General features: G+C 44.8%; 1 protein-coding gene across 1 annotated transcript in view; it reads left to right on the plus strand.

Annotated features, from left to right (window-relative positions):
* The window catches only part of CDK5RAP2 (CDK5 regulatory subunit associated protein 2), a 97,037-nt gene that overhangs the window by 6,511 nt on the left and 64,237 nt on the right, over positions 1-26,289 (plus strand). Inside the window, exons 4-15 of the mRNA XM_087704645.1 lie at positions 1,491-1,601; positions 3,099-3,175; positions 3,761-3,884; positions 5,129-5,283; positions 6,743-6,881; positions 7,838-7,891; positions 9,519-9,638; positions 9,868-9,960; positions 11,633-11,851; positions 22,811-22,981; positions 24,335-24,508; positions 25,684-25,781. Coding sequence (XP_087560771.1) covers positions 1,491-1,601; positions 3,099-3,175; positions 3,761-3,884; positions 5,129-5,283; positions 6,743-6,881; positions 7,838-7,891; positions 9,519-9,638; positions 9,868-9,960; positions 11,633-11,851; positions 22,811-22,981; positions 24,335-24,508; positions 25,684-25,781 — 1,535 coding nt within the window. The remainder of the gene's footprint in view (positions 1-1,490; positions 1,602-3,098; positions 3,176-3,760; positions 3,885-5,128; positions 5,284-6,742; positions 6,882-7,837; positions 7,892-9,518; positions 9,639-9,867; positions 9,961-11,632; positions 11,852-22,810; positions 22,982-24,334; positions 24,509-25,683; positions 25,782-26,289) is intronic.

The raw sequence follows: 26,289 nt of genomic DNA on the forward strand, positions 1-26,289 counted from the left end.
CAGCTCTGCACATGTGCACACTGGGAACAGGCTCCAGCTGTTCTTCTGCCTCACTGATGTCTGACTCTGAAGGCAGCTGATAACTGTCAGACGGCCCTGGCCCCCGCTCTGCCTCCGACGCAGAGCCCTCATCTGAGCCTTCCCCAGACTCCAGGACTGGCCCAGAAATTTTCCAAGTTGAATGAAATGGAAAAGGGAGCATCATCCTAGCATTAGGAGAAGAGAAAATCCAGATTCCGCCCCCCCCCCCAGCCTCTTCTCAAGGCTATGCCTTTCACTCTGCAAGAGTGTTCCTAATTAAGAAAGCTCCTTTCAAAAGCAGAAATAAAACCTAGTTGGCCCCATGGCTCTCATATTTCCTGTCAAGAGTTGTGGGAGGCCCAGCAAAGAAAAAAAAACACTTTAAAAACATGGCAGAAAGCTTGCAGGAAGATATGTCTTTTCTGAAAACCTAAAGGCCCAGCTTCCCAGGAGAATAAATTTATATTTATACATTTATAAATCAATAGCAATAGCACTTAGACTTATATACCTCTTCAAAGTGCTTTTACAGCCTTCTCTAAGCGGTTTACAGAGTCAGGCTCTTGTCCCCAACAATCTGGGTCCTCATTTTACCCATCTCGGAAGGATGGAAGGCTGAGTCAACCTTGAGTCGGTCACGATCGAACTGCTAACACTGGGCAGAGGTAGCCTGCAATACTGCATTCCAACCACTGTGACACCATGGTCCGTCCTTCCTTCCTTTCTTCCTTCCTTCTCCTTCCTTCCTTCTTTCGCAATAGCACTTAGTCTTGTATACTGCTTTACAGCCCTCTCTAAGTGATTTACAGAGCCAGCCTCTTGCCCCCCAACAATCTGAGTCCTCCTTTTACACACCTCAGAAGGATGGAAGGCTGAGTCAACCTTGAGCCTGGCGAGATTCGAACTGCCAAACTGCAGCTAGCAGTCAGCTGAAGTAGCCTGCAGTACTGCACTCTAACCACTGCGCCACCTCGGCTGATTAATAAAAGTTGATCAACTCTCCTGCATTACCTCCCAATCTTAACCTGGAATGCTACCAAATGCAGGTAGTCCCGACAATTGAAGCCAACATTTATGTTGCTAAGTGAGAAATGTAGTTAAGTGAATTTTGCTCCTTTTTATGACTTTTCTCACCTCCGTTGTTAAGTGAATCACTGCAGTTAATAAGTTAGTAAAGTAGTTGTTAAGTGAATCTGGCTTTGGGAATTATGTGACCCTGGGACATGGCGACCTTCATAAGTATGAACCGGTTTGCCAAGGGTCTAAATTTTGATCACGGGACCATGGGGTTGCTGGAACGGTCGTAACCGTGAAAAACAGTCCTAAGTCACCTTTTTCAAGGCTGTTGTAACTTTGGATGGTCACTAAATGAACTCTCGCAAGTCGAGGACTAGCTGTAATAACTGTGGTCTACAGAGGTTCGATTTGGGGAAACTGAGGTTTGCGGTCACCGTCTCTTCTTTCGTCAGCAAATCACCGAGCTGCGGAAAGAGAATTTCAACTTGAAACTTCGCATCTATTTCCTGGAGGACCGGATTCAGCAGAAGTTTGATGATCCCCATGATGACGTCTACCGGATCGTAAGTGTTGGGTGGGGTTTTTTTTTTTTTTTTTTTTTGCGGTTCCTGATTTCTTTGCGGGCACCAGCGCATATTAGGACATTACCGGCAAGTAAGGACATCCCTGTTTGGTTTGGTGGCAGCACTACCTCAGATAGAAAGTGCCTACAGAGAGTGGTGAGGACAGTGGAGAAGATTATAGAAAGCTTGCTTCCCCTTATTCAAGATGCTGCTTATAAGCACTATTTTCTTAGTGCTGAAAGCATTGTTAGAGAGCCTGCACACCGACTTCACAGTGTCTTTCTGTTGCTCCCCTCTGTGGGAGGTTTCGAAGTATTTCTAGCAGGATTCTGTAACAGCATTTTCTCCCTAGGCCATCTGTCTGGTAAACTCACAATATTCGTTTTTCTCGCCATGTACATACTGTACATCTGAACTGGACTCTGTTGTTTCTCTGCATCATATCATAAATGTGGATATATTCATAATTTTGCATTTATTTATCTGGTCATGTTCATGGCGTGTATCCTGGAGGTGGTGACTATTTGAGAGCAAGGAAATTTCATTTTAATATATGCTGATTCCTGTACATTAGAATTAGAATGGAATAGAATTCTTCATTGGCCAAGCGTGATTGGACACACAAGGAATTTGTCTTTGGTGCAGAAGCTCTCAGTGTACATACAGAAAAATAAAATAGAACACATTCATCAAGAATGATAAGATACAACACTTAGTGATAGTCATAGGTTACTAAATAAGCAATCAAATCATACTAAGAAACAAATGAAACAATATCAATTTTAAAGATACAAGCAACATGGTTAGAATCATAAATGGGGAGAGATAGATACTAGGAAGGAAGAGAATAATAATAATAATAATACAGTCTTAGTAAATAGTTTGATAGTGTTGTTGCATTAGTTGTTTAGCAGAGTGATGGCATTCAGAGGGGGAACTGTCCTTTTCTCTAGTTGTTCTGGTGTGCAGTGCCCTATAGTGTCATTTTGAAGGTAGAAGTTGAAACAATTGATGTCCAGGATGCGAGGCTCTGTAGTTATTTTCACAGCCTCTTTTTGATTCGTGCAGTGTGCAGGTCCTCAATGGAAGGCAGGTTGGCAGCCATTGTTTTTTCTGCAGTTCTAATTATCCGTTGAAGTTTCAGTCTGTCTTGTTGGGTTGCAGAGCCAAACCAGACAGACATAGAGGTGCAGATGACAGACTCAATCATTCCTCCGTAGAAATGAATCAGCAACTTCTTGGGCAGTTTGAGCTTCCTGAGTTGGCACAGAAAGAACATTCTTTGTTGTGCTTTTATTTTTGATGTTAAGTTTCCATTTTAAGTCTTGAGATATGATAGAGCCTAGTCACCTGCTTGGAGTCTTTCCCTCACGAAGGCCAAAGTTTTACCCCCGTTGCGGTTATGGAATAGGAAACTACTCTGCAAAAATTCCTTGTGTGTGTGTGGTGGTGGTGGGGAAATCCAAGTTTTTCTTCATTTCTCTCTCGTTCTGTTAGAACATCGAGCTCAAAGTTGAATTGGAGAGCGTGAAACGAGAACTTCAGCAACGAGAGCAATTGCTCCGGAAAGCGTCGTGAGTATTTTCCCTGTCATGAATGTGCGGACGGCCCTCCTTGTTTAATTGTGTTTCTGGTGCCCAGCCGGGCTTCCCCTCTGCAGGCCAGTCTTGGGTTGACAAGGGAGATCCAGCTGGATGGCAGCTCTGTCATGCCCCCATCGGAGCCTGAATCTGCATGGGAAGACGAGCTGGGACCTGAACCGACAGAGATTGAGAGGGTGGCTTTGTTGTCTTCGGAAGAAAATGTGGAAGGCCAGGGACTTTAAGGATTAGGAAAGGTTGTAGGCAGGGAGGAACAGGGACTGGGTGAATATAAGAGACAGAACTCAAGCAAGGAGCAAGGACCACCCCCTCCTGATCCGAGAGCAGGGAGAGTGGAGAGAAGGCGTGAACAGCGCAGACTGAACAGGCTACTCGGGAGGAGAGTGCCCCGCCCATCTTCACAAGGCAAACCTAGGGAATGAGACTTAGAAACTTGGTTTAGTGTTACCTCTGTGCCGTGCCCCGGGTCATCACAAGCTCCATTCTTCGGTCTTCTGCTGTTCTTCTTCTTCTCCTCCTCCTCCTCCTCCTCAACGGTCCTATATTTGGCCTTTGCAGGAAAGCCGTGGAGAGCTTGGCCCAGGGTGGTGATGCCGAAATCCAACGCCTGAAGGAAGATGCGGAGAAGAAACTCCAGGAAGTAGAAACAAGCTTGACTAGCAGGATCCAGCTTCTAGAGGAGGCGAGTCTTGGAAACTTTTCGGGAATTTTGGGGGGAATGTGGGGTCTTTGGACCCAGTGGGAAGATTTGGCTGGAATTTGCTGGCCAAGGAAATCCAAGGAAAAGCTGCCCTCGAGAGCCTCGGTGGCACTGTGGTCAGAGTGCAGCACTGCAGGCTTCTTCTGCTGACAGCCTGCTGCCTGCAATTTGGCAGTTCAAATCTCACCAGGCTCAAGGTTGACTCAGCCTTCCGTCCTTCCGAGATGGATCAAATGGGGACTCAAATTATTGAGGATCATAGGCTGACTCTGTAAACCGCTTAGAGAGGGCTGTGTAGCAGTATTTCAATCTAAGTGCTTTTGCTGTCTGTCTCCCTGCCAGCCTGCCTGCCCATCCATCCATCCATCCATCCATAGATCCATCCACCTACCCATCTCTCTCTCTCTCTCTCCCTCCCTCCCTCTCTTTCTGTCATCCTATTTATCATCCACATCATCCATCTTACATCTACTATCTATACTGTTTTATCTATCTATCTATCTATCTATCTATCTATCTATCTATCTATCTATCTATCTATCTATCATCTGTCTGTCTATCTATCTATCTATCTATCTATCTATCTATCTATCTATTTATCTATCAACCTATTTATCATCCATTTATCTATCCATCCATCCATCTATATCAATATCTACCTACCTACCTACCTACCTACCTACCTACCTACCTACCTACCTATCTCTATCCTCTCTATCAATCATCCTATTTATCATCCATTTATCCATTTATCCGTCCATCCATCCATCCATCCATCCATATCAATCTCTCTCTCTCTCTCTCTCTTACCTCTATCAATCATCCTATTTATCATCCATCCATCCATCCATTTATATCTATCAATATCTGTCTGCTGTCTGTCTATCCATCTATCCTATTTATCATCCATTTATCCATCCATATCAATATCTATCTATCCATCCATCCATCCATCCATCCATCCATCCATCCATCTATCATCCATCCATCTATCATCCATCCATCCATCCATCCATCCATCCATCATCTATGTTTGATCCTCTTACTTTTCTCTGAACTTTTTCCAAAGTCTCAGCATCTTTTTTGTAGTATGGTGGAATCATAAATATTGGCTGGGGTTGGGTGGGGGTCTTTCCAGTGCTGAGTGGTGGGGACGAAGGATTGGCTTTAAAGATGGTCTGACTGTCCCTTGATTTCAATGTCCCCCTTTTGTTTTCCGAGTACAGGACCTTCAAAGCGCCCGGGAAGAAGTAGAGAAAGCGTTTGCTTCGACGGAGCGTGAAAGAGTCCAGCGACTGGCTGTGGAACAACAGCTCTCCTTGATCATCACTGCGCAGGCCAAAGATAATGATGTCACGGCCTTGCTGGGAGAAAAAGACAGGTGGAATGTCTATCAACTTCTTTTAATGACCCCATAATCCCTTGAGGGGTGGAGTCTGGCCAACTGAATGGAGCTCAGTGTTTACTGGCCCGATGCCTTTCCTGTCACCAGGGCGGGAGTTTAGTTCAGCAGATATATTCTCATTGGGCCCAGAGAGAGAAATATCTGCCTCTACCTAGGATTGAACTCACAGCCTCCTGATTGTGAGGCGAGAGCTCCCCCTCTAGGCCACCACACCATTCACAGGTGGAATGTCTATGTCCCAAAAGCGCGTTTCCAAAAGTCAACTGGGCCTTCTTGGTGTTTTTTTTTCACCCCCTGGAAAATGTTTCGCTTTTCATCCAAGAAGCTTCTTTGGTTCCTGGATGAAGGAACATCCTGGATGAACTCCTTGAAGTGAAAAAGCTCCTTGGTTGGGAAGCAAAACATTTTCAAGGAAAAAAACCGAGGAAATCTAGTTGGGACAAAAGTTAGCACCTTTGGGACAAAAGGACGGATTAGGCCACTGCTTGTAGCCCCAAAAGTTTGCTTTCTCTTAGCCGGGTGGGTTTACTGGTTGTGTTCTGAGCTAGGCTTCCCCAAAAAAGCACGAGGCAGGTTCCTGGTCCAGACAAAACCCCTTTTATTCAACGAATGTGAATTCCTCCCATTCACATTCAGCCAAGGCCTGGCAAACAGTCTTTCAAAGGAGTATTTATGACCACAGACCTTATCTAGCTTGGAAAGCGGCCATGTCAGTATTTCCCAAATGAGATGCGCTGAAAGGAAAGGCTGGGCACAGAGTCTCTGAGATTCACGGACAGATCTTCACACTCCTGAAATGAACGAACAAATGAACGAACAAATCGTTACCTGCAAAAGCCCCCTCCCCTTTCGCTCCTCTTTTATTCCCTCTGGGAGGAGCCACCTGTGGCCTTACTCCCAAGTCTGCCCCTGTTCTTTAGCTGTTCCCTTCGTCTGGCAACCCTGCACATGCACACACTGGGAACAGGCTCCACCTGTTCCTCTGCCTCACTGCTGTCCGACTCTGAAGGCAGCTGATAACTGTCAGACAGCCCTGGCCCCCTCTCTGCCTCCGACACAGAGCCCTCATCTGAGCCTTCCCAGGACTCCAGGACTGGCCCATCTTCCTCCCCAACCTCCTCACTCTCTGACTCTTCTGCCAGCTGTACTGGCAGGCCACAACAGGTTGACTCTGATCAGCTTGGGGCCTCCATGCCCCCCTCCTGAGCAGGTGTCTATGAAGATTCTCAATCATCCGCCTAGTGGTGGTCCTGAAGGTGCTTTTTCAAGAGGCACGTGGACTTCCAGAAAGTCCAGTTGCCTCTTGAAAAAGCACCCTGAGTAGGTAGGTGGTGAGGCCCTAACTGGAGGACTCTCTCCTGTGAGCCAGACAACCTTTGAGATGCCCTTGCTTTTTCCCTGCTTGTGGTGTAAGAGGCTGGTGTTTTGCCTGTAGGTGCATAGAGCAACTGAGGCTCTCTCTGGAAAGGAAAAATGCTGAGATCCAGCTCTTGGAGGAAGGACAGGGAAGAGCTTCAGAAGAAAGCCAAGATCCTGGTGTGGCATTGAATGTTGAAAAAGAGAGGACCTTAGAGGTGAGGAAAATGTGGGAGGGGGCTAAGGATGGCCAGTAGGTGGGAGGATTGTCCCATGCATGCATCCATCCATCCATCTACCCATCCAATAAAGGAGAATATTTGTAGCTCAGGGTGGAGTCTTGGTGCTCTCTGAGCTTGGTGGTTTTCTTACACAGGTTTCATGACCCAACTAGGTAATATCATCAATGCAAGAAGGAAGTGGGGTTTGCTTTCTGTTTATGTACTTTGGATGGGCCGGTTTGTTCTATCATCATCGTCATTCTCCCCCTCCTCCTCCTTGCAAACCCCCCTCCTTTCTAGCACTGATTATGTTACCTAGTTGGGTCGTGAAATGCCTGCAAGAAAACAAGCAAGCTCAGAGCTACACTATATAACGGGGAGCAAATCACACTTACTAGCACTGATGATGTTACTTAGTTGGGTCGTGAAATGTCTGTAGGAAAACAAGCAAGCTCAGAGCTACAATATTTAACAGGGAGAAAATCACACTTACTAGCACTGATGATGTTACCTGTCATGGAATGCCTGCAAGAAAACAAGCAAGCTCAGAGAGCACCAAGGACCCCTTACTTATCTCCTCATTCATCCATTCCTTCATTTGGTATGAATGAGTGTCCATCTAATTACAAGGGATTCTGAGTGATGAGCAATCATAATTGTTTCCCTCTCCAATTTTAAACAATGCTTGCATATCAGCCTCTCACTTTGATGGAATTGGTGAGGAGAGGCCATCTAATAGGTCTCTCCAATCCCCTCCAATTTCTATTCCAGGTTTCTAGCCCTCATGACTTTACAACGCAATTTTCTTTTTCTCCCTTCCCAGTCCCTCATTTTTTCCCCCCATGCTGCTAAGCACAAGTAGCAAACAGCCACCTATTCCCCCCTCCTTTTTTGGGGTGTGTGTGTGTGTGTTATTCCTGAAATTAAAATTAAAAACCTTTCTGTTCTTACAGATTCTCAGGACTGAATTCAGCAGTGAAAAAAAAGACCTTGAGAAAAGGATTGAGGTATGGCACTTGCGTCCTTTGCATTCAGAATCTTAATATCGCCGGAGAGGGGAATTTGGGGCAGCCTTTTTCCCTTTTAGAATTCAGTTTTCTGAAAGCAAGGAAAATTATTTCCCCAAGACAGAGGAACGTTTAGCTGCGATCTGTTCTTCTGCAGCCCCAAAATATTTTTCTCTATCTAATCTGGAACAACGATGCATCACAATACAACATGGATGTGTTAAATATTTGGAATACTGCATCCAGTTTTGGTCGCCATGACGTAAAAAGGATGTGGAGAGACTAGAAAGAGTGCAGAGAAGAGCAGCAAAGAGAGTTAGGGGACTGGAGGCTCAAACATGAAGAACGGTTGCAGGAACTGGGTAGGATAAGAAACAATGGGTGGAAACTAATCAAGGAGAGAAGCAACTTAGAACTAAGGAGAAAATTCCTGACAGTGAGAACAATTAATCAGTGGAACAACTTGCCTCCAGAAGTTGTGAATGCTCCAACACTGGAAGTCTTTAAGAAGATGTTGGATAACCATTTGTCTGAAGTGGTGTAGGGTTTCCTGCCTAGGCAGGGGGATGGACTAGAAGACCTCCAAGGTCCCTTCCAACTCCCTTTCTATTCTGGTCTAGTCTAGTCTATCAAGGAGAGAAGCAATTTAGAACTAAGGAGAAATTTCTGAACAGTTAGAACATTTAATCAGCGGAACAGCTTGCCTCCAGAAGTTGTGAATGCTTCAACACTGGAAGTCTTTAAGAAAATATTGGATAACCATTTGTCTGAAACGGTATAGGGTTTCCTGCCTGAGCAGGGGGTTGGATTAGAAGACCTCCAAGTTCTCTTCCAACTCTTATTCTATTCTATTCTGCTCTGCTCTGCTTCTGTTCCATTCCATCCCCTCCCCTTCCCTAGTCTATTCTATTCTATTCTATTTTCTATTTTATTCTATTGTATTCTATTGTATTTCCTATTCTATTCTATTTCCTATTCTATTCTATTTCCTATTCTATTCCATTCCCTATTCTATTCCATTTCCTATTCTATTCTATTTCCTATTCTATTCTATTTCCTATTCTATTCTATTCTATTTCCTATTCTATTCCATTTCCTATTCTATTCCATTTCCTATTCTATTCCATTTCCTATTCTATTCTATTTCCTATTCTATTCTATTTCCTATTCTATTCCATTTCCTATTCTATTCCATTTCCTATTCTATGCTATTCTATTTCCTATTCTATTCCATTTCCTATTCTATTCTATTTCCTATTCTATTCTATTTCCTATTGTATTCTATTCTATTCTATTTCCTATTCTATTCCATTTCCTATTCTATTCCATTTCCTATTCTATTCTATTTCCTATTCTATTCCATTTCCTATTCTATTCTATTTCCTATTCTATTCTATTTCCTATTCTATTCTATTCTATTTCCTATTCTATTCCATTTCCTATTCTATTCCATTTCCTATTCTATGCTATTCTATTTCCTATTCTATTCTATTGCCTATTCTAGTCTATTTCTTATTCTATTGTATTTCCTATTCTAATTCTATTCATTCTAATTCTATTCTAATTTTTATTCTAGTTCTATTCTCCAATTTAATTTTTATTTACCTTAAAAAAAACAACCTTCTAGTGTCTCCAGGAGAACCTCCGTGAACGGGAAACGGAGCTTTCTGCCGAAAAGAAAAATGCCCTGAAGCGAGACAAGACCATCCAGGGTTTAACCCTTGTTTTAAAAACCAAGGAAAACGAGGTAGGTGAGATTTTTGTCTGTCCTGCCAAGAAACAGATTTGGAAAAAAACAGAACAAAAACGCATGAAGTCTTGAGGCTGAAGAATATATCAAAATATAAAAGCCTCCTTGGCTGCGTCAGACTGAAAGTCCCCTTTTCTAGGGAGGGAGGTGTCTTCTTGCCTTTGGGGGTCAATTCACTGGTTTCCATCTGCGCCTCTATATTTTCCCTATTTTCGTCTTGTTATAGACTGGAGAACTCGCTTCTGAGGTAGAAAGCCTGAAAGCTTTGTTGGCGAAGTCTGGAGAGATCGGTTCCGAAGCTCAGATGCAGAAATTCAAGGTTGGCCAAAGGAGATGGAGTAGTTAGGATTTGCAGCTCAGGGTGGAACTGTGGGGTCCTTGGTGCTCTCTGAGCTGGGGTTGTTTTCTTGCAGACGTTCCATGACCCAACTAGGTGACATCATCAGTGCTAAAGGGGAGGGGAGTCTGGGGAGGAGGAGGAGGAGGAGGTCTGTGTGGGTGCTCTCTGAGCTTAGTGGTTTACTTACAGATGTTTCATTATCCAACTAGGTAATGTCACCAGTGCTGGAAGGGAGAGGAGTTTCTGGAGAGGAGGAGGAGGAGAGGGAGGGAGGAGGACTATGGGCTCTTTGGTGTTCTCTGAGCTGGGGTTGTTTTCTTACAGACGTTTCTTGACCTGACAAAGTAACATCATCAGTGCTGGAAGGGAGTGGAGATTGTGGAAGGGAAGGAGGAGGATGGGGAGGAGCAAGAGGAGGAGTATTGTGGGGTCCTTGGAGGTCTCTTAACCTGGTTGATTTCCTACAGATTTTTCATGACACAGCTAGGTAACATCATCAGTCTAGAAGGGAGTGGAGTTTGCAGACAGGAGGAGGAGGAGATAAAAGGAGGAGGAGGAGAACTGTGGGGTCCTTGGTGCTCTCTGAACTGGGGGTTGTTTTCTTGCCGACGTTTCTTGACCTGACAAAGTAACCTCATCAGTGTTAGGAGGGAGTGGAATTTGTGGAGTGGAAGGGAAGGAAGAGGATGGGGAGGAGAAAGAAGAGAAGTATTGTGGGATTCGTGGTAGTCTCTTAGCTTCATTGTTTTCCTACAGAAGTTTCATGACCCAGCTAGGTAACATCATTAGTGTTAGAAGGGAGTGGGGTTTGCAGACAGGAGGAGGAAGAGGAATATGGGTTCCTTGGTGGTCTCTAAGCTTGGTTGTTTTCCTACAGGCCTTTCATGACCCACCTAGGTAATATAATCGATCTAGAAGGGAGTGGAGTTTGCAGACAACAGGAAGAGGAGGTGAACTGTGGGGGTCCTTGGTGCTTTCTGAGCTAGGTTCTTTTCCTGCAGACATTTTATTACCCAATTAGGGAACATCATCAGCACTAGAAGACAGTAGGGTTGAGGAGGAGGAGAACTGTAGGGTCCTTGGTGCTCTCTGAGCTGGGTTGTTTTCTTGCAGATTCATTACCCAACTAGATAACATCACCAGTGTTAGAAGGGAGTGTGGTTTATGGAGTGGAGGAAAAGGAGGAGGAGGAGGATTATGGGTTTCTAAGTGAATTGAGTTGTTTTTTCAGCAAACATTTCAGGATCCAGCTAGGTGAGACCGTCTGTTTTAGAAAGAACTGTAGATAAACAGAGAGCGAAGCCCGCCCCCTTCTGGGACTGATGATATTACCTAGTTGGGTCACGAAAGGTCTCCAGAAAAGAAGCCAAGCTCATAGAGACCACCAAGACCTTCATGGAGTGGGGACCGCCTTACGAGAGGCCTCAACCCCTTCAAATGGGAGAGAAGGTTGCCATCCCAAGGCACAACATTTAGTCATGCACGTATTAAAATAAAAACAATGCACAACCCTTTTATAAAACCAATACAATAGCAGAGTTGGAAGGGACCTTGGAGGTCTTCTAGTCCAACCCCCTGCCATCTTTTCTACAACCAAGTCTGCCTGTGGGGCAGAGCTGTTGTCATAACCCTTTTGATTTGCTTCTCCCAGGAGGCTGAAGGTCCCCAGGAGCTCCTGATGGAGAAGGAGAGCCTGTTGGCAGACTTGCGCTCACAGAACCTCACCAAGGACACCGAGAACCGGAAGCTCCAACGGAAGCTGAAGAGGATCGAGCAGGAGCTGAGCGAGCTGCTCACGGAGAAGGAGAAGCTGGCTGGAGAATTGGACGAAGCTCGGCAGCAGAAAAACCAGAGCGACAAAACAATGCACGTGAGTGCGCTCTTTTTCTTACCCTTTTTTTGAATAATCTGGGTTGCCGGGGCCGTTCGGTAGCAAAAGCTGGCACGGTTTCGATGCTCGTTGTTCAGAGCTTCCGGGGGCCAAATGCTGGCATGAAGAAATGCCTGTCAAGAACCGGAGTGATGGTCGTACACGCAGATAAGTATAATAATCTTTGTTGTCATTGTCCTTAAATACAACAAAATTGGTTTTAACCTCACTGGTGCAAAATTATAGCGGAAACGAAAAAAGAAAGAAAAAGAAAAAAAATTAGCGTGTGCATGGAGTGATTGTGGTTGTATTTAAAAGTCTGACAGCCCAAGGATAGAAACCTCTTTGTTCGGCTGGCTATGCTTTGATGTCTTCTGCCCGAGGGTAGAAGTGCAAAGAGACACTGACCAGGATGTGAATCATCTCTGAGCATCTTCCCTACTCTGCTAAAGCAGCGAGACCTGGCGATGTCATCCAGGGGTGTCAGAGGGCAACCAATGGTTTCTTGTGCCGAATTGATCACCCTCTGTCGTGCCTTCCTCTCCGCAGCTGTTAAACCAGCATACCATACTGTGATGCAATATGTGAGGTCACATATGTGAGATACAATCGTGTTACATGAAGGATGTGAAAACATGGGGTTTGTTAGGAATATAATCTAACGGTTGGGTTGGCAATATATAAATCATGTAACAATGCTATACCTGTTTCTTTAAATCATACTGTAAAATGTGATTGGTTGCTGTTTCCTCAATCGGCCATAAGAGGGAGCCAGAATGACTGTTAGCTCTCTGTTTGTTAGATGCTGGGCTGATCTGATCTGAGTGTTTTGGAAGCTGGCTGTTAGAAAGTGCCGTGAGCTGTTGTAGGTTTTGCAACTGCTAGCAACCTTTGAGTACCGCACTGTTTGTATTATTATGGACTATGTTATTTGGATTATCCCTTAACTGAAAGACGTTGATGACTGACTTCCTTATCCGTGTATGACTTTTTTTTTTTTTAATAGAGAATTAACTGTCAGACCTGCAAGCCATATTTTCTTTTTGCGATTTCAGGCCTGCCACATTTTCTACTGTGGGAAAGTGGGAGAGGGGATTATATGGAATTGGGTGAATGTGTGGTCGTAAGTCGAGAATTACTTGCAACAGGAAAATCTTTGCCCAACACTCTTAAGAGTAAGAGCGTCAGAAACCTCCAAGGTTTCTCTCCCTTAATTCTTGGCAGCCTTTTAAAAAAAAACCTCTTTATCTCCCTAATTACCTATGCATTTAAAAAAATATAAACGACAATGTACGTCATGGTTTGAGTTCTTGCAAACATGACAAGCCTCCTTAAGGGGCTTAGATGGAGCTAATCCTAGAGCTGTGATGGCAAACCTATGGCGCAAGTGCCACAGAGCCCTCTCTGTGTGCATGCGCACCGCTGCCAGCTGCTCTTCTGGTTGCTGGGACCGGAGCCTGAAAACGGCCCGAAAAATACCCCCGAAACAGGCCATTTTGGGGAGGCTGTTTTTTGGGCCATTTTCAGAACGTTTTTCGACCTGAAAAAATGGTCTGAAAATGCCGTGGAAAATGGCCCAAAACCAGGACATTTTTCGTGCCGCTGTCAAGCTTTTTTTTTTGGTGGGGGGGCTGTTTTCAGAATATTTTTTGGGCCATTTTTCGGCTTCAAAAATGGCCTGGAAAATGCCCAAAAAACAGGCTAGCCAGCCGCTCTTCAGGTTCCCAGTGCTCAGGCGTGCATGCATGCAGTTTGGGTACATTGTGCTGAAAATGTTCACCATCACTGTCCTAGAACTTCAGATGGGTCTAAAACACAAAAGGCCAAAATTGTCGGGGAGCTGAAACTTGGGTCCCTTGTGGCGACGCCATGATTCCAAACGGATGACACGTTTAACTCCGCCTTCAGCCTGCTCATTTTCCACAGGATTACGTTGAGTGTGATTTAGGAGGACACCGGAACCCAAAGTCCCATCTTGTAGATTTGCTGCTTGTCATCTTGCTTCAAGCCAGCAGAGGGGTCTCTCTCTCCACAACATTTTCACCTTCTTTTCCTTTTTAAAAAACACAATTTTTATTCAGCATTTTCCAAACGTTAAAGTTACCATTACACCATTGCAGCTTTCCGTTATCGGTATTTCTCGTTTCTAATTTCGGGTTTTCCATTTGACATCATGTTGTCTTATACATATTCCCCTTGGTTTCATAGTTTCTCATTTTTACAATATATACATGCATATAGAATATTTAACATCTGTACATTCATTATGCATTGATTTTACATCTCTTTTCAAGCCAATTTTACCACCTATTCCGTATCTTGTATCTTGTTTCCTCTCTATCTCTTATTTCCATCGTTAGTTTGTCCATTTCTGAGCATTCTAGCACCTTTTTTTAATGATTTGAGGGAATAGGTTTTTTGTTTCCAGTTTTGGACAAATGAGATTCTGGCTGCAATAATTATATGGAGCATTATATATTGGATATCCTTAGTAATATTTCTTTTTATTATTCCTAGAAGAAACAGCTCAGGCTTCATGTCACATGTTACTTCTTCTAACCGTTTTTGAATTTTTGTCCAGAATTCTTTAGCTTTTGGACACGTCCACTATATAGGATGGAAAGTCCCCAGTTGGTGGTTACATTTCCAGCAATTTGGTGGTTTATTTGGGAACATTTTGGCCAATCTCACTGGTGGTAAATGCCACCTATGAAACATTTGGTAGATGTTTTCCTTGTATGATGCTGACATTGTCAATTTATAATTCCCTCCCCCACATAATTTTTCCCAGTGCTCCAATTCAGTATTGTACCCAAAACCTTTAGCCCAAATTATCATTCTTTCTGTAAGGTTTCCTAAAAATGCCCTAATTGTTTCATGAGTATCAGATTTTTCACCTTCTTTTTTGCCTGAAAATCAGGGATTTCTAGCACTTGAAAAGAATCTCTTATCAATACAGGTAGTCCTTGATTTACAACAGTTCATTTAGTGACCATTCTAAATTAGCAACGGCATTGAAAAAAGTGACTCATGGCTCACGTTTTCACACATTCGGCCATTTTCAGCATCCCCATGGTCAAGTGATTTACATTCGGATGCTTGACAAGCTGACTCACTTTTATGATGGTTTCAGGGTCTTGGGAGCAATGTCATCCCCTTCCAACCGGCAGTCGGGAAGCCAAAATTCACTTAACAACTGTGTTATTTTCATTTAACATCTGCCGTGATGTTCCAATGTGCAGCAACCCTCTTGGTTTGCAAATGGGTGGAGACGCTTTTTCCATCGTTCCCCTTCCTCTAGTTTGCCAGGACTGAATGGGGATGATGGGAGTTGCAGTCTTGGCGCATAATCAAGGATGGGATATGCTGGACCGAGGCATGTGGGATATCTGGAGTGCTTGATGCTTTCTCTGAGCTTTGCTCTTTTCTTCCAGGAGTTCCATTACCTGACTAGGTAACATCAATGGTGGTAGAAGAGAGTGGGGTTTGGGGGGAGGAGGAGGACAACGACGACAGAAAAGAAGAAAACAGAAGAAGAGGGGAAGGAGAGGAAGAGGAAGGTGGAGGAGGAGGAGGAAAAGGAGGAGGATAGAAAAGAAGAAAAGGGAGGAAGAGGGGAAGGAGAGGAAGATGAAGAGGAGGATAGAAAAGAAAAAGGAGGAAGAGGAGGGGGAGGAGAGAAAGGTGTAAGAGGAGGAGGAGGAGGGGAAGGAGAGGAAGAGGAAGGAGGAAGAGGAGGATAGAAAAGAAAAAGGAGGAAGAGGAGGGGAAGAAGAGGAAGAGGAGGAAGAAGAGGGGAAGGAGAGGAAGAGGAGGAGGATAGAAAAGAAAAAGGAGGAAGAGGAGAGGGAGGAGAGAAAGGAGTAAGAGGAGGAGGAGGAAGAAGAAGAGGAGGACAGAAAAGAAGAAAAAGGAAGAAGAGGGGAGGAAGAGGAGGGAAGTGGAACAATAGATAAGGGGCCTGGTGCTTTCTGAGCTTGGTGGTTTTCTTGCAAATGTTTCATGAACCAACTATGTAACGTTCTCAGTGCTAGAAGGGAATGGGGTTTGCAAGAAGGAGGAGTGTGAGGTTCTTGGTGCTCTCTGAGCTTTGTTCTTTTCTTGCAGAAATGTCATTACCAAACTAGATAACATCATTGGTGGTAGAAGTGAAGGTGAACTGTGGGGGTCCTTGGGGAGGAGGAGGAGGAGGAGGAGGAGGAGGAGGAGGAGGAGGAGGAGGAGGAGGAGGAGGAGGAGGAGGAGGAGGAGGAAAACTGTGGGGTGCTCTCAGAGTTTGGTTGTTTGCTTGCAGACATTTCATTAACTGACTAGGTAACATCATCAGTGCTAGTGAGTGTGGGGTTTCCTCCCTCTATGTACAGTAGCTTGCCCTGTCAGTGTTGGCCCACAGTGCATTTACTCCTTGGTAATTCCTTTCCTAGGGTATTGTTTTCTGCTTGATTGTTTGTCTGGTGTTAATCCCTTCTTATCTGGGTGTCACTTGCTGAAGAAGAGGATACATTCTAGCCTTTTTGTTTCCTCCTTAGCCTCTTCATTGTCTCTTTTGAATGCTTTGTAAACGTGGTTTATCTCTATGTGCCCATTGATGGCTGATGGTGTCTGTGCGCCGAGCTTCCAAGAATTCCCCAGCGTTTTCGGATTTCGCTTGGGCAAACAACCCAGCTGAGAGAGCACCGAGGGCTCCACAGCTCAACCCTGAGCTCCATAAATTCTCTAATATTGATATTTCGGATATGTTGAGCTGGGAAGGACAGCTGCATAATTCACCCAATAGGAATGAAAAGCTACTAGTAGCAGATGAGCTCCATGGGTTTATGGCCAGGTGCACCTGTGTTAGTATGTATACAGAAATTTAATTCCATCCAAGATATATGAATAAGGATGGAAGCTTGCCAGTTGCTCGTCGATCCAAAAATACTACTGTTTCCTGAATACAATTTTTGTTGCTCTGTCCATTTATGTCTGAATGGGTGGCAGGCTGGTTTGACCAAGAATTATGTAAAGGTAACGGTTACCCTCGCACATATGTGCCAGTTGTTCCTGACTCTAGGGGGCGGTGCTCATCTCTGTTTCAAAGCCGAAGAGCCAGTGCTGTCCGAAGACGTCTCCATGGTCATGTGGCCGGCATGACTCAACACCGAAGGCGCACAGAACGCTGTTACCTTCTCACAAAAGGTGGTTCCTATTTTTCTCCTTGCATTTTTGACATGCTTTCGATCTGCTTAATTGGCAGAAGTTGGAATAAGTCACGGGAGCTCACTCTGTTATGCGGTGCTCTGGATTCGAACCGCTGACCTTACTGATCAACAAGCTCAGCCACTGAGCCACCGCATCCCTGTAAGAATTATATATGCTGACTTAAGTCCTTCGTGGGGTCAAACCCTGATCCTCTCCCCACAGTCCTGGTACCAGAGTCCAGATGCTAATCCTATTCTACAGCTCTCTTCGCTGCGTTATTTATCTTTTGCTTCATAGAGTGAAATAGAAATAAAATCCTGACTAGGACTGATGTAAGAGATAAAATTCCCATAGTTCAGAAGGGCCCAAGCTTGCCCAGTTTAAAGCCTTGCATAACATCTTTCATTAATGGGACACGGCGGCTCAGGGGCGAAGACGCGGAGCTTGTCGATCTGAAAGGTCGGCAGTTTGGCGGTTCGAATCCCTAGCGCCGCGTAACGGAGTGAGCTCAGCTTCTGCCAACCTAGCAGTTCGAAAGCACGTTAAAAAATGCAAGTAGGAAAATAGGAGTCACCTTTGGTGGGAAGGGAACAGCGTTCCGTGCACCTTCGGCGTTGAGTCATGCCGGCCACATGACCACGGAGACATCTTCGGACAGCACTGGCTCTTCGGCTTTGAAACAGAGATAAGCAGCAATTCACTTTAACAACTGTGGCAAGAAAGGTCGTAAAAACAGGGCGGGATTGGCTCAACCTCTCATTTAGCCTCTGAAAATTTAGGCTCCGTTGTGACCTACCTCTGTTTTTACAATCCGAGCTTCCCACTTGTTTGATGAAGTGTGCAAAATACACACACGGTTCCTGATGTTATTAAATACATTGCACCAAGGGCCCCCGGGTGTGCAATTGTTGCTCCTCCAGCAGGCAAGCGGGAGCGAAAAGGGTACCCCAGTGTTTCCTTCAGTCTCTTTGAGGGCCACCACGCGAAGCTTTTTGTGAGCGAGCCGGGCCGCGTTCCCCTCTCCCTTAACGGCGGGCGAGAGACAGCTGCTGCGCTGGGTTTGCCAGTCCATAAAACTCACACAATGAACCGTTCTCCCGTTTTATTTTATTTTATTTTGGCTTCTTTACATCTAATTCAGAAGAGGGGGGGAGAAGGAATGAGAAGCGAAAAACGATTTCTAAAATAGAATAACGCTAAGGATGGCAGCCTCCATCCTTGGTTAGGTGCGGCGAGCGGCTTCGGTAAGCAAGGCGCTCTTGGGATATTAATGCCACCTGCGGTTTAATTGTGGGTAGCAGCAACTCAAATTCCCTTCCACAAGTCACATGTGGTATTTTTTATGTGTGTTCAATATCTTCGGCCACCTGAGCCAGGCTGATGAGAGATTTTGTACGGCTTGGTACAGTTTTGATTTATTTACAATTTCTATCAAAAGCCTTGGCTCCAGGAGTTATAGGCAAAATATATAGCCTCATTTTTTCCCCCCCGGTTGCAACTTTTAAGGGGCAAGTTAAGGCTAAGAAATTAATTGTGTGATCGGAGACTTCTTCAGAAGTCAACTGGGACCCCTAAGAGAAATAAGCAGCAGTTTTCTGAACTTCAACTTTGGAAAATTCCCGCCGTAGGTCGGCTTTTAGAAAAGGAAACTCTGGATAATCCAGAAGCAAACATTTATCCCTTTTTGGGGGGAATTAGTGGAGATCAATAAGGCAGTGGCTCAATGGCTAAGACGCTGAGCTTGTCGATCAGAAAGGTGGGCGGTTCGAATCCCTAGTGCCGCATAACGGAGTGAGCTTCCATGACTTGTCCCAGCTTCTGCCAACCGAGCAGTTCGAAAGCATGTTAAAAATGCAAGTAGAAAAATAAGAACCGGCTTTGGTGGGAAGAGACAGCAGCAAGGATTGTATTTGCACAATATTGGAAAAAATGAGAACGCTTCATTAGATGAGGATGCAATTTGGAAAATATTAGACCGTGCAGAGATGGACAGGTTGACATTAAAAATAAAGGACAAAGACGACAGAATATTACTTAACACGGAATAGATTATATGACTGGTTAGAGATAAGAGGTAGAAATTAGATGAAGAAAGAGTATTGTTAGGTATGAATTAAATATAAAGATCGTTTATAATTATAAAACAGACAGGGCGGCTCAATGACTAAGACACCATGCTTGTCGATCAGAAAGGTCGGCAGTTCGGCGGTTCAAATCCTGAGTGCCGCGTAGCGGAGTGAGCTCCCGTGACTTGTCCCAGCTTCTGCCATCCTAGCAGTTCGAAAGCACATCAAAAATGCAAGTAGAAAAATAGGAACCACCTTTGGTGGGAAGGAAACAGTGTTCCGTGCGCCTTCGGCGTTGAATCATGCCTGCCACATGACCACGGAGACGTCTTCGGACAGCGCTGGCCCTTTGGCTTTGAAACGGAGATTAGCACCGCCGCCTAGAGTCGGGAACGACTAGCACAGATGTGCGAGGGGAACTTTTACCTTTAGCTAGTCAGGAATGGACTCGATCGAATTGGTATGTAGAGGAGGTCCTCGTTTTGCAACAATTCATTTACTGACCAAAGTTACAACAGCACGGAAGAAAGTATTTTAGGGCCGTGTTTCGCAGTTACAACCTTTGCAGCCTCCCCATGGTCATGTGATCAAGATTCAGATGGTTCAAATTTATGACGATCGCTGCACCCCAGGGAATGTCCACAGCCATTCACTTAACAACTGTGTCCCTCACTTAATAGTGATTCGCATAACAAGCGTGGCAAGAAAAGCCACCCCCATGGGGCAAAACTCACGTAACAAATGTCTCACTTAGCAACCTAAATTCCAGGCTTAGTTGTGGTCGTAAGTCGAGGATTCCCTGCACAGAGAAGGCCCCACCTTCAATAATTGCTTAAGAGAACAGTGTCGGGTCAACTTTTATTTTTAAGGAATGGGTTTTATCGCAAATGCATTCGGTGCCACAGGACCACCAGTTTATAAATTCTGTTTCTCTACTGAATTCTTTCCCATTTTTTTCAGGGCAGCGTTAAAAGTTATATGTGGTTTTTTTTTAAAAAAAACTGGAATAACTTCTGAGCATCTGGCTGGGGGTTTATCTTAAAAAAAACCCACTTGTTGTTGGCCTGCCTTAATGTGCAAAAATATTTTCACTCTGGGGAGAAGTTTTGCAAGATTTGACCCAGAACTGCAATTCTCTAGAGCTACATTTGAGCGATGGGCAGACGATGATTTTTTTTATTTTCATTTTTTTCCCTACTGCGCTTGTTACATCTCAGGGCTCTTAAGCAGATTTCACACCTATTAAGAAATCTCCAGACAGCTAGAAGCTGGTACAGATTTTCAAATGAGATCAGGCAGCTCCAAACAGAAATATTTACAAACCGAACAGGGAAATAAAGAGACGTTTTCGAATATACAGGATGTATAAATAGAAAAAAAAAATAATAATGAGAGATTTAGCTGCAGTCCAGTTCCTACCCCCAAAATAATCATTTCTTGGGTGTCCCGTTTTGTCCTTAGCGTAAAGATCTTTTAATTGCCTATGCTGGGAAATCATCGGACTAAATTTGTCCCGTTTAAATGTAAAAATATTTAAATATTTAAATTTAAAAATAAAGGGAACTTACGACTACATTTGAGCCCAAATATTTTTTCCCAATAGCTTTTTGTTTAAAAAAATTGTTACGAATTTTAAATTCTTTTTACAAACAAAGTGTTTTTCCCCCTTTTACATTCTCTCTTATATATAATTTGTTTTACATTGCATTGGCATTCCAATTTCACCCCTATTATTTTCTTAAATTTAAATTTTCCATCCTAAATTTAAATTTTTCTTAACACATAGTACAAGGTCATTTTTTTGCCCTTTCAGAAAAATACACCAAATTTATCATTTCATTTTCCATTTGTTGTTCTAATTTCTATAGGTGGCATATATAATCAAATTCAGTTTTAATGTAACAAGCTTTTTACCTAATTGGTTATCCACAATTAATAGATGTTATTTTATTTAGCTGTATATCATGAGCAGTGTTAATGTATTTCATTTTCTAATACAAAATTTATGTTGCTAAGCAAGATGGCTGTTAAGTGAATTTTGCCCCATCTTAACGGCCTTTCTTGCCACAATTATTAATTTGAATTTGAATTTAATAAATTTTATATGCCGCCCAATCCCGTAGGACTCCGGGCGGCTTGCAAATACAAGAATAAAATAAAAACTAAAATATAGGAAAAAGAAAAGATAGATTTAAAAGCAACACACCATACACTCAGTCCTAGATGGGGCTGGGCCTCATTATGGCGTCAACAGCCCCAGGCCTGCCGGAACAGCCAGGTTTTAGTGGCTTTTCGGAAGGCCGAGAGAGTGGGAAGGGTCCGGATCTCCACGGGCAGATCGTTCCACAGGGCCAGAGCAGCTACAGAGAAAGACCTCCCCCGAGTGGTCGTCAGCCGGCATTGCCAGGTTGACGGCACCCGGAGGAGGCCCAGCCTGTGAGATCTTATAGGTCGTTGGGAGGTATGTGGCAGGAGGCGGTCTCTCAGGTAGCCAGATCCTAGGCCATGTAGGGCTTTAAAGGTGACAACCAGCACCTTGAAGCGCGTCCGGAGACCGATGGGAAGCTAGTGCAGCTCGTGGAGGATAGGTGTAACATGGGTGTATCTAGGTACACCTGATATCGCTTGCGCGGCTGCATTCTGGATCAACTGTAGTCTCCGAACTCTCTTCAGGGGCAGCCCCATGTAGAGCACATTGCAGTAATCAAGCCTTGAGGTGACGAGGGCATGAGTGACCATTTGAAGTGCCTCCCGGTCCAGGTAGGGCCGCAACTGGTGCACCAGGCGAACCTGGGCAAAAGCAAATCACTGCATTCATTAAATCAACGACACGGTTGTTAAGCGAATCCAGGCTTCTCCGTTGACTTTGCTTGTCGGAAGGTCGCTAAAAGAGGATCACTGCCACCGGCATAACGATGAGTTTTGCAACCAAGCACCTGAATTTTCATTGTGGGTATGCTACAATGGTTGTGTGAAAAACCGTCCCGAGTCCCAATGTTTTCATTTTTGCTGTAACTGTTGTAAGTTGAGCAACTACCTGTATTCAACTCTGAGGTAAAAGAGGGAAGGGTCCATCTCTTGATTCTCATGTGGCTTTTTTGTGAAGCATGGCAAAACAGTGGCTTGCGGAGCTGGCAGCAGAGTTGGAAAGTGAGGAGGTTGGGGAGGAAGATGGGTCGGTCCTGGAGTCTGGGGAAGGCTCGGATGAGGGCTCTGCATTAGAGGCAGAGAGGGAGTCAGGGCCGTATGCCAGTTATCAGCTGCCTTCAGAGTCAGACATCAGTGAGGCAGAAGAACAGCTGGAGCCTGTTCCCAGTGTGCGCATGCACAGAGTTGCCAGACGAAGGGAGCAGCTAAAGAACAAGGGCTGACTTGGGAGTAAGGCTGTAGGTGGATGATGAATGGCCCCTCCCAGAGAAAATAAAAAAGGAGCAAAAGGGGAGTGCAGTTTGCAGGAGACAATTACTTCGCTTAATTGGCTCATGACTCTCCGAGACTCCTTGCCAAGTTTTGCAGATCTTGGCATGGCAGCTCTCCAAGCCAGATAAGGTCTGTGACTGTAAATCCTCCCTTGAATGAGCAGAATTCACAGCAAATTAAATAAAAGGGGTTTATCGGCTTCGTGCTGCTGGGGAAGTCTAGGTCACAACCATATCTTGATCTCTCCCAATAACACCCCTTGTGCTTTCTTGGTCTCCTTCTCCCCGGCCAGGACCTTCGCAACCAGTTGGAAAAAACTCAAAATGAGTTGGCTGAGAAGGAAAAGGCGATCGAGTTGCATTACCAGGTCCTCTTAGGCGAGGAGGACCAAAGGTTGCAGAACCAAGAGTTGGTCATCGCGCGCCTGACGGACGGCGTTGCTCAGAAAGATGAGCTGCTCCAGGTAAGGAGCTTTGGTGGGAAAGTCCGGATGTTGTTAAAGAGGCAGAGCCTCATGGTTTGATGGTTTATGAAGAACGGAAATGGATGGGTCTCATTTAACGAAAGGGGAACGCTGTGGCTAAGACGCTGAGCTTGTCGATCAGAAAGGTCGGCAGTTCAGCAGCTCGAATCCCCACCGCTGCATAACGGAGAGAGCTCCCATTACTTGTCCCAGCTTCTTCCAACCTAACAGTTGGAAAGCACACAAGTAGAAAAATAGGGACCACCTTTGGTGGGAAGGTAATCGTGTTCCGTGCGCCTTGGGCATTGAGTCATGCCAGCCACATGACCACAGAGATGTCTTCGGACAGCTCTGGCTCTTCGGCTTTGAAATGGAGATGAGCACCGCCCCCTAGAGTCAGGAAGGACTAGCACAGATGTGCAAGGGGAACCTTTACCTTTTAGTTTAATGAAACAAGGACTAGGGGTGACAGGATAACATCTTCCAATATTTGAGGGATTGCCACAAAGACGAGGAGGACAACCTATTTTCCAAAGCACCAGAAGGCAGGATAAGAAGCAACGGATGGAAACTAATCAAGGAGGGAAGCAACCTGGAATTAAGGAGGAATTTCCTGACAGTGAGAACAATTAATCTTTAACTTCAATCAGAATAGAGTTAGAAGACACCTTGGAGGTCATCTGGTCCAACCCCCTGCTCAAGCAGGAGATCCTATACCGTTTCAGACAAGTGGGCTGTCCAGTCTCTTCTTAAAAACCTCCAGTAATGGAGCCCCCACACCTTCTGGTAGCAAGGTGTTCCACTGGTTAATTGTCCTCACTTGTAGGAAGTTTGTCCTTAATTCCAGGTTGCTTCTCTCCTTGATTAGTTTCCATCCATTGTTGCTTGTCCTGCCTTAAGGTGCTTTGAAGAATCAGTTGACCCCTTCCTCTTTGTAGCAGCCCCTCAAATACTGGAGAAGTATGAGGCTTTAGGCACCCAAGGTGAAAAAGGTTCGCTGTCATAGAGTCTCCTGATTGAGCAGGGGGTTGGACTAGAAGACCTCCAAGGTCCCTTCCAACTCTGATATTCTGTTATTTCTGACTTTCCTCCCTCGTTAACTCAAGACTTCCTGATTTCCTTGAACGGCCCGTGGCTTTTAAAGAAAATTGCACAGCCAATTTCTCAAGGTTCCTTTGCTGGAACTGTAAGGGCACGCCAACGATTGACATCAATGTTTTTGGTCTTTTCAAAACAGAACAACAAAGAAAACGCCTCACTTCCTAGCGATTTGCCTGCTAACGACAAGCAACGCTTTGTCTGTTTTGTTGTGTGTTTTTGTGTTTGTATGTCTGTGTGTTTTTTTATACACAGACTCTTGACGGGGTCATTAGAGAGAAAGATTTGAGGCTGCAGGAATGGTCGACTAAATTCCAAAACCTGGAGAAAAATAAAGAGAGTCTTGAGAGACAGAACGAAGCCTTGATCGAAGAGAAATGCGCAGCCCAATCCGAGCAGCTGGTGACCAAAATGATGCACGAATTAGAGGTAAAACCTGCTCTGTTTGACTGAACCTTCTCCCAATTATATATTTTAAAAAAAATTCCTGGGAAATCTGTGCCATACAATGCATTTAAAGGCTGTTTTAAAGTTGCCAGACTCTGCCCCACAAGGGATTATGGGGTGGTTAAATGAAGATGACGATGATGATGATGATTTTGTTATCCAACTAGGGAGTGGTGCGGTGGCCTAGTGATGGAGCTCTACTCCTCACAATCAGGAGGCTGTGAGTTCAATCTTATTTTCAGTCTTATTTTCTTTTGACCCCCGAAATAAGCACTTGGCCTTGTTTTCGGGGAGGTCTTATTATTTTTGAGGTGCAGGAGGCGGCGAGCGGGGTCACCTCATGGCTGCTGCTGTGTTGCAATATTTTCGAGGAGGGCTTATTTTCGGGGGAGGGCTTATTGTAGCACATGCGCTCAAAAGCCTGATTGGGCTTATTATCCAGGGGCCTTATTTTCAGGGAAACAAGGCTAGTCACAAATAGAATAATTGGCAGGGTTCCAGATGGGTGGATGGATGGGAGTGGATGGATGTGGGTGGCAGAGAAAGAAATCTAGGATCCAACTCACAGCCTCCGGATGGTGAGACGAGACCGCCACCTCTAGGCCACCGCACCTCTCCCCAGTTGGATAATGAAATCATTGTCATCTTCGTTTAATAACCCCATAATCCCTTGTGGTGCGGAGTCTGGGCAACTGAATGGAACTGAGAATTTACTGGCCGAATGCCCTTCCTGTCTCCAATGCAGAGTTCGCAGCAGATATATTCTCATTGTGCCCAGAGAGAGAACTATCTGTCTCTACCTAGGATTGAACTCACAGCCTCCTGATTGGGAGGTGGGAGCTCCACCATTAGGCCACCGCACCATTCCCTAGTTGGATAACAAAATCATCATCATCGTCGTCATCTTCATTTAATAATCCCATAATCCCTTGTGGGGCAGAGTCTGGGCAACTGAATGATTACTGGCCAGATGCCTTTCTTGTTGCCAATGAGGAGTTTTGTTCAGCCAATAAATTCTCATTGTGCCCAGAGAGAGAAATACCTGCCTCTACCTGGGATCGAACTCCCAGCCTTCTGATTGTGAGGCGAGGGCTCCCCTTCTAGGCCACCGCACCACTTGTTTTGCTTAAGATAAACAGGCTACTTTTTCTTTTCAGAGGATCAAGGAATCCGAATACTCCGAGATGCTTGAAACTCTCCGAAAAGAGCACACCATTTTTGCGTCTTTGATCAGATCTCTGAAAGATGCCGACGGGTGAGTAGTAGTATGTCTACTACTATGCCTCAAAGTTAACAAGTGGTCCCAGAGCCCTTTGGGGGTGGCAGCACACAAACTCCTACCCAAAGCCACAGTTACACAAACAACAGCTGGAAAAGGAGATGAAATTCCTCGGCTAACGTCATTTGCACGACATCCTCCCCAAACTTGGTGGAGATCCTGGTGTTTGTGCCAAAATGTCTCCTTGGGATCATGAATGGAAGTATTGAGGTTTCCAAACATATCCATTTGGCCTTTAGGTGGAGGAAGAAGGGGTGGACCAGAGTGGGATGGGGAAGATGAGGGAGAGGAGGAGGAAGAGGAAGAGAAGGGGAAGGAGAGGAGGAGGAGGAGAAGGAGCTGCTGCTGCTTTTTATTTCTCTGTTCAGAAACAACCCCTTGTTACAAGAAATAGATGGATGAATGTAGAAGTGCTGCAAATTAAAATTATAAAGGAGAACCAGGAGGAGGAGGAGGAAAAAGAAAAGGGGAAGAAGAGAAGGAG

This window comes from Thamnophis sirtalis, unplaced genomic scaffold (assembly GCF_051295495.1).
Source record: "Thamnophis sirtalis isolate CommonGarterSnake01/CBP01778 unplaced genomic scaffold, rThaSir2_p1.2 scaffold_2, whole genome shotgun sequence".
In the NCBI taxonomy this organism is placed as follows: domain Eukaryota; kingdom Metazoa; phylum Chordata; class Lepidosauria; order Squamata; family Natricidae; genus Thamnophis; species Thamnophis sirtalis.